Raw genomic sequence first — 8,274 nt, forward strand, 5'->3', positions numbered from 1 at the left:
TGCTGATGCACATTCAGTGAAGTTTCAGCTGATTTGAAGGTGAGTAAAAAAAATGTTTAACATGATGGAATCACAAGGACAGGGAGCAATATATGCTATTTCTTTTTGGATAAAGGAGGGAAGAGTTCAGGGATAACCAGTGTTGAAGAGGCAGTTGTTTTAAAAAATAATAATAATAATTTGGTGCTGCTGTGGGAATTGAATTTAAAACATTTAATGATCTTGTTTATCGAAAAAAGGAAAAACTCTTCAATAAGATAATTCAATTACTTAAATGTTTCTGTATACAATTCCAACTTTTATTGTTACGTAAAAGAACAATAATTTTGATGACATCGCACTCATCAAAGGTGCAACACATAAAAGGAGAAGGCTTGGAGGTGTAATTTACAGGTAGTGTCTAGGATACAAACTAAACGAGTTATTAATACCAGATTTAACCTTTGGATTGGTTTTAATTTGTCTTCTTGTTGCTTGAGTTGTCGCCTTGGCTTCGCTCCTCTCGTGACGTCACCATCTCGCTTCCTTCCCGTCTTTCCTTTCGCTGCTGCTAGCACGGTTAGCATTAGCCCATTAGCCTCCAGCAGCTGTCGGCAGTCACTCAGCCAGTCAGTCCGAGTAGTGCTGCATTTGTGATTCGCCTCCCCCGTCCCTCCCATCGGGAAAAACAACAGTGGTCGGCTGGGTTGTTCTTCCGAAAGCCAGCTGCTTCACCTCTGCGGGCTACCTGCGGTCAAACACGGTTGTCGTCGTCATCACGACAGGAAGAAGCTGTGGGACATGGCCAGACCAGAACAAGTCCTGGTGCTAGAGCCACAACACGAACTGAAATTCAAAGGTAACGCTGGAGCAGAGGGCCCGGCCCGGTGCTAGTGAGCTAAAATAGACGCCTGTGTGTCGTATTTCTGCGTTGACCTGTAAACGTTATACCCAGTTTGCTTATCTGCTCTTGTTTTTATTTATTGTCACACATAGTTAGTTGCAGTCTGGAGTTGAAACAGGTGAAACGACACTTGTGCGCGACGATGCTAACTAGGTAGAATTCAGCTAACCTCGCTAGCAAATCAAAATGCAAGCTGTCATCGTCGCAGCTGTAGGACAGGCTCGCCGTCCCATTCCAACAATTCACTCATTAAATCCCTGGATCTGTCTTTTGTCCTCTTGACAACATTTGAAACAACACCACGATGTAAGCTTATGTTTGACATGACGCCATGCGCATGCCGTCGCTGCCAACACCCGGCTGATTAACTATTCTAGCGTTTTCCACGAGCAGGGTGTCATTACTTAGCCCGATCACCAGACTTATTTACAATATTATAATGTGCGACTGGGTGCTGTACTGTTCTGCTAAACCGTGCTACCCAAATGCCTTCCGTGCTTTTTCTATGTCCATGCACGATGGCAGTGAAAATATACGCTTAGCTGGAATTTGGCCATGGGTAGTGCTGTTTTCTGTGAGAAGTGCCTTTGGGTGTGAACTTTATTGTAAAAATGGGCCAATTAATGACCTGCACATCAGTTAGTAATAGTTACTGTTTACTGACTGAGTATAGCAGTGTTAAGGAAGAGAAACCTAAGCCCAGATGAAGATAATGTACTTCCACACAGTCTGGCTGATTAATTCAAAAGAGCACAGGTTGTTTTTCAAACAAGTATATCCATTATCATGGCTTATGTGTAATAAGAAGTTGAATTTTCCTCTCCAGAGCCTGTAGGCATGGAAGATGTTCTTATGGGACCCCCCAGCAGTCAGTAAACACTGCTCAAGTTATTTGCCTGCAGCACCTTGTTTTTATTTGCAGGTGGGGCTTAAATAAGTAGAGAAAGCACTCAGAGTGCAAACCTCCACCTAGGTAGTTTCCCCCAGTGTCAATACATTCCCCCAACTAGCAAGATTAGCAGTTGTTTTTTTTTAAAAATCCTGTTACTGTCCTGTCCTTTAGTATTTGAATTACTGCCACAGGCAACTTCTTTTGGCTTATCAGGTGTGTGGTAGTGATGACATAAATGCTTGAACATTTTGCTTGCAGACTGTCTATGCCAGACTGGAGTCTCACCAGAACTGCCCACATGTACATCCTCTTGTCAAACAAGACTTGGTGAAACCTTTGAGTGTGCACTCAAAGGAATGGAATCCAAGCTGTGCACACAAATGACAAATAACCAGCACTTACACGTACTGACTGTTTTATCTCTGTTTCCTCCTCAGGCCCATTTACAGATGTCGTCACTGCCTACCTGAAGCTCAGCAACCCCACAGATAGAAATATCTGCTTTAAAGTTAAAACGACTGCACCGCGCAGATACTGTGTGCGCCCCAACAGTGGCATCATTGATGCTGGAGCTTCCATCAATGTTTCTGGTTAGTAGTGTTTTTCTATCTTTTGGTAACATGGGTGATAAGCCTGATCAAAGTTCACACTTGCAGTGTGCGATTCACGTATCAATCACACAATGCTTAAAGAATAAAATAAGAGCTGATAGCTTAGTTACGTTTTAAGTCTACATGACGATTCAGCTGTTTATATGTGTGTAATATTCACTGCCCTGCAGTCCTTTTGACATTAGTGAGGTTATCTCGAATTGGAAACAACCTGTGAGTTGTGGGAAAACACAATCCTAAAGATTTTGTGTTGCGTGAGGTGGTCCCCCATCTTTTGTCTTACTTTCTGTCATGGAAATCAAGCAATTAAACTACATTTGTAATTTTGATTACAACCAATGTTGGTTGTCTGTAAATAAGGAGGGAGTAGCTTTGCGGGTTGCATAATAGTTATGGGGCAGTACAGGAAGTTGGTCTTTCCCTAATTCTCTGGCTCTGGATTCTGTCATTGTTTCTGTCCTCAGTTATGCTGCAGCCATTTGACTATGACCCGAATGAAAAGAGTAAACACAAATTCATGGTGCAGTCCGTCCTGGCTCCATTCGACATGACTGACATGGAAGGAGTTGTGAGTACTAGAGTAAAAATATTTGTATTCAGTAAAGATTATCTTTTAACAATATCTCCTGCTGAACTGCTGAAAAATTGCAATAGCTGTCTGTGCAGATATTCAGCAAATATCTTTAAAAACAGTTGGACAGAATTAACTCATCTGTTGCTGAAGAAAGTCTGAATTAATTTTCATTCTTTTTCTCCCTTTCATCTTCCACAGTGGAAGGAGGCAAAGCCCGATGAGCTGATGGATTCAAAGTTGAGATGCTCGTTTGAGATGCCTCTAGAAAATGACAAAACAGTAAGTCTAACTAACTCTTAATGAGTATTTCTGTTGCATTACTAATGCAACAGAAATACTCACAACCTGGGACACCTGGTCCGCGACACGGCTGAGGCACTTAGGCAAGCGAAGTGTACAGGGAGAGGGAGTGACGGTCAGAGTGCAGCATTTGGCATCCCTTTTCTGCATCTGATCAGAGGCAGAGCAATGCAAGCGATACATTCATTGTCCTCAGAAAACGTTTGATTACAGCACCAGACCCACATGGAGACAGAATGTCAGTGACATGATATGCAACTTTCAACTGCCACCTCCGTCAGAACAAATGTGGCTCAGCTGTGTCAGAAGAAGCAAGGAATATCAAGAATGAGGGGGTCTCAAAAGTCAAATGAACTGGGGGCCACTGAGCATCTAGTTTGGTCAGTGGGGGGGCCGACTGTGTGGGGGAAAAAAGGCTCAGTTTTTGGGATAAAGCAGTTCTGTAGAGGTGGGCGATAGGATCTAAAAATGATATCACAATATTCCATAATGATATTTGTGACGAGTTTCAAATAAAGAGTTTGTTTTGATATGGAACAGTATATACTGTTCAAATGAATCTGTGAATATAAAAACATAGAGAAATTAAAACTTGAAACTTGATTAAAACCACAAGTGGCACTGGGCTGTGAGTTTGAGACCTGCAGTAAATGGTTTATGCCAAATTGGGGCGGGCAATAATTAAAAAACACACAATACCATTTTCCAAATATTGATGTAACATAGGTTCCATAATGTTAATGCATTTTGTGACACAACTGACACAAGTGTTGATTACTGTCTGTGAAGAATTTTAAAACCACATTGAATAGATTGATGTTCATTCAGGAGCATACTTACAATCGCAGTAATTATAGATATCAACTAACTTTTTTAAAATTATTATTATTATCATGATTATGTTTTTAGCCATATGGCCAAGCTCTATGAGGAAACATTCTTCACAGGTGAAGGTTTGGTGAAGTAGGATTTTTTTTTTTCATTGCTGCTCTTGACTGGCCTCATTCTTGTCATTCTCAACACTCTTCAGCCCCGAGGTCATTTGAGTTTGAGACCCCTGCATTACTGTGTGCACACTCAGGGAACTGCGTTCTGCACACATCTCTTTCACATCTACAAACCCAGAAATGTTGCATATTGTATTTCACAGATTTAAAATAACCACAAGACCAAATGGAAATGAAAGACAGTTGTATGGCAACCCCTCACATTTGTCTCAGTATTTTCTCAGTCTCATACCCATTAGTAAGACTTCACTGTATATCACCCAAACCATGTTTTATTTATTCATTTATGATTTATGTGTTCGTACTTTCATCTCACTCCTTGCCACACCTCTGCATGTGTCTTCATCCCCTCCCCCACCCACTCCCCCACTTTCTCCACAGCATGAGAGTGAAAACAACAAAACTTTGTCTTCCTCTACCTCCTCTGTTAAGACTGAGCCCTCTGCGCTGCCCAAATCAGCCAGTGCCTCGCTGGATGACGGAGAGGTGAAGAAGATCATGGAGGAGTGCAAGCGACTGCAGATGGAGGTGCAGAGGCTATGGGAAGAAAACAAACAGATCAGGGTGAGAAGCATAAGAACAAATTAAAGACTCAGTGTCTATGCAGCTACATCCAACATCAGTGTGTTAATGTTCTCGGATTGTATTTTATAATGGACAATGCCGAAATGGAGACAATGGCGCTGCCAAACACTTGTCTCATCAGTCATGACTTAACTGCCAGCTTTGAATGCAAAGTTTTGAGTAACCTTACTTTAACAGTTCCACTTCAAAGTGAGGCCCAAGCAGAGAAGTCTGTGTTTTACTGTGCTGCACACACTTGCATGTTCTTTCAACAAAGGACATTCAAGTGTATAATTTACTACCATGGTTGCTGCGGTAACCCGCATACAGATCAAAGGAGGGTGAGGGTGGCATCTGTCTTCATTCATTTCTCCATGTGAGACTGGGTGTAATCTGCTTGTTTAGCGATATGTCTGTCACATTTCGACCAATATCTCTTGCATTTCTCGTCCAAACATAACCAAAGTTGGCATTGCACACACTTGTGCCCTTATTTATTCACCAAGTTTGAAGCCTGTCGAGCAAAACATTGGACAGATACGCAATTAGCAGAGGTAACAGACAGACAGACGTTCCTTGAATTAATAGAGGGATGACTGCAAATAGACAGTCTACTTCCTGTTTACACCGGCATGTCCACCACACCTCAATGGTCATGCTTGTGATGAGTAAGTAATAAATAAGTAAGAGAAGGGATATATTTTTTTGTTCAAAACAAATGAAAATGCACAATACATCCTTGCAGGCTTCTATTCTCGATGAAGTGCCAGACATAATTTAGTTTCTGTCAGGGCCAAGTGATTAGGTAAAAATGATTTGAGTTGGTGTTGCCTTTCTACCATTTCAAACCAGTCTAGCCATTCTCTGACCTCTGCCATCATCAAGACATTTTTTAACCAGAGACCTGCTGGGTGCTGGATATTTTCTCTTTTCCAGACCATTCTCTAAAACCTAGAGATGGTTGTGCGTGTCAGTCTGCACACTGGATGCGTTGTGAATACATGGGACCCAAGTGTGGATAATTCGGATGCAAATTATAATGCACCCTCCCATGCACATCAAGCGCGATGCGAAGAAACAAATAAATTATGAGGACGAGGGGGAAAAAAGAAAAATCACATCCCGGCCTGTCTGTGACCAGAGCAGGCTTCACAGACATTGGCATTGGCTATTTTGAAGCTTGATTTACACACACCATCCCACTGACAAGCCATTACAGCCACCCTACATGTCTGGTTTTTTCCTTGTTTATTGAAAAGAACAGAGTTTTGGGAAACAAACCTAATCAAGCGATCTGCCACCGCGTTAAATGTTTGGACAGCACGTCATTGACAACACTTGTTCTGATTGGTTAGCTGTGAATTTGTCAGGAAAGGAAGCTCGAGAAAATTGACCCCGGTCCAAAAAAATAACAGTCACTGTTTTGCTTGGCGGAATTACACAACCTATGTTGACAATATTTCAAACGTACGAAGAATTGGCATGGAAAAAACACTCTCCGTGTGCATTTTTGACCTTCTGTGCTTTACTAATACACCTGTGATGGTCAGAATGTTTGTGTGTACATTCTTTGCAGTTCTGTGTTTTTGACTTGTCTCCTCATTGCAGGAGGACGATGGGCTGCGGAAGAGAAAGGTGACATCAGTGTCCGCTCCTCACTCCTCTGCCATGGCAACCTCAGTTGTGAGGGACGAAGGCCTTAGCACCCGCATCCTGGCATTCTGTGTGCTGTTCTTTGTCATTGGAGTCATCATTGGCAAGCTGGTCCTGTAGAGACACAGATGGACAGAGCACAGTGATGGATGAACGGCGTGCTCGGGCGGGACATGTGTCAATGACGGCGACGGGGATGTCTTCTGGGGTTATGTTGATTCTTCTTTCTTTTTTTTAACATTTATGGCAATATCGTGATGGTTTGTCTGGATGGGAAATCATTTAATGTCTCAAAGAAAGCGAAGGAAGGCAATCCCACGTTATACCATGATTGCAAACGTTTTTGTCACAGGTCTTGCCTTTTTTCTTTTTTTCTGTGAAATGATCACCACCTCTGATCTGTTCTTTCCGTTCATCCCTCTTTCCTGAATGATCCTCCCAACTTGCACAGGTTACAGTTAGTGGTGTGTGGAAGTAGCTTCACACTGGCTAAATGTCTGAATTCTTTCATTTATTCCTTGATCCTCGAGTCTCCAACTTCCTCATTCACAGTGTCTGTGAGAAAGATCTAACACTCCTCGTCTGATAATCTCTCTTCCACTTATTACTGATAATTTACAAGTGAACACACAAGTTTTCAGTGAAAGACTTCTCTCCACTCGGATTCTGTGCGTTGTCTTCTAAACAGTCGGTGGTAAAACATGAGCCAGTACAAGCCATGTAATCTATTTCAAGACATCGGATTTTCAAACTTACCACTTTCTTGAGTTTTGGCGGTTCATTTTGCCCATTGAGTATTTTAGTTGTGTCCCCCTTGTATTACTATGTAGCTTCTGTTTATAATAGTCAAATGCACTATATTCAAGTGTCCACTCTGCAGTCTGCATGCATTGACCTGGGTTTATAATTATTATTACTATTATTATTATTATTATTATTATTATCTTTTTGAGTGAGGAAGCCACATAAGAAAAACATAAAAAATTCTGTCTTACAAAAGGGACCATCTTGAGTCTTGTTTATCAGTTTGTATGTTTGTTTCAATTTATTTCTGTTTCCTGTCGGACTCTGAAGGTTGTACGATACTGAGACAACAGTCTTGGTTATCATGTGACCATCTCAGTAAAAGTGGTTGTTCAAAAAGATAGAACTATCTGTATTTTTTGTTGCCTGAGGGAAACAGAGACGTGGGCGGCTGGAAAGAGGACTGACCTGTGAATACACACTACATTATAGGAAAAAGTCATCAATGCTTCAGACCACACATATAGAGATTCAGTCAAACAGTAATGTAGTCTCACTAATTGGATACTCTTTTGTATGTACATCGAAAATAAAGACTAAAGGAAGAAAATAAACAACCACCATGTAGCAATCATATTGAATTAAAACACATAAACCCCCAACTGTGTGTCTGTGAGAAGTTTAATTGCATTCTTATTTAACCTGGACTGTAGCCTCTGAGGAGAATTGTGTGGATGTTTGTGTGATTGTGTTGGACTTTGAGTTCACATTTTCTGTATGTGTATGTGTAAGAGCGATATTCAATTTGTGGCAAAGGTAAGGAGGAACTGGGGTGTGTATGTGTATGTGCTCTCTGGGCTAAATATGAATTTGTTGGGGTTATTTAGAGAAAAAAAAGTTTTCACATTAAGAATAATCACATTTGAGCTCTTAGTTTTAGATAAGGTCAATGATGGTCACAGAAATGTCAGTAAACTAGTTCACAGGTGTAATGCCTGATTTGTTTTGAGTGTGCATATATACATATATTATATATATGCACACTC

At 41.2% G+C, this 8,274-nt stretch overlaps 1 protein-coding gene across 2 annotated transcripts; it reads left to right on the forward strand.

Annotated features, from left to right (window-relative positions):
* Positions 1–473: 473 nt before the first annotated feature.
* Positions 474–7,890, forward strand: LOC131468996 (vesicle-associated membrane protein-associated protein B/C-like). 2 transcript variants are annotated; one of them, XM_058643772.1, is made up of 6 exons: positions 474–838; positions 2,213–2,365; positions 2,851–2,954; positions 3,159–3,239; positions 4,700–4,831; positions 6,440–7,890. In XM_058643772.1, exons 1-6 carry the CDS (start codon positions 781–783, stop codon positions 6,602–6,604), a joined length of 693 nt encoding a protein of 230 aa, XP_058499755.1. In that variant the 5' UTR covers positions 474–780; the 3' UTR covers positions 6,605–7,890. The 2 variants fall into 2 exon arrangements, with proteins under 2 accessions (XP_058499755.1, XP_058499754.1); XM_058643771.1 differs by having other exon boundaries at positions 475–838; positions 4,649–4,831.
* The last annotated feature ends 384 nt before the right edge of the window (positions 7,891–8,274 follow it).

Source organism: Solea solea, chromosome 11 (assembly GCF_958295425.1).
Source record: "Solea solea chromosome 11, fSolSol10.1, whole genome shotgun sequence".
Lineage (NCBI taxonomy): Eukaryota > Metazoa > Chordata > Actinopteri > Pleuronectiformes > Soleidae > Solea > Solea solea.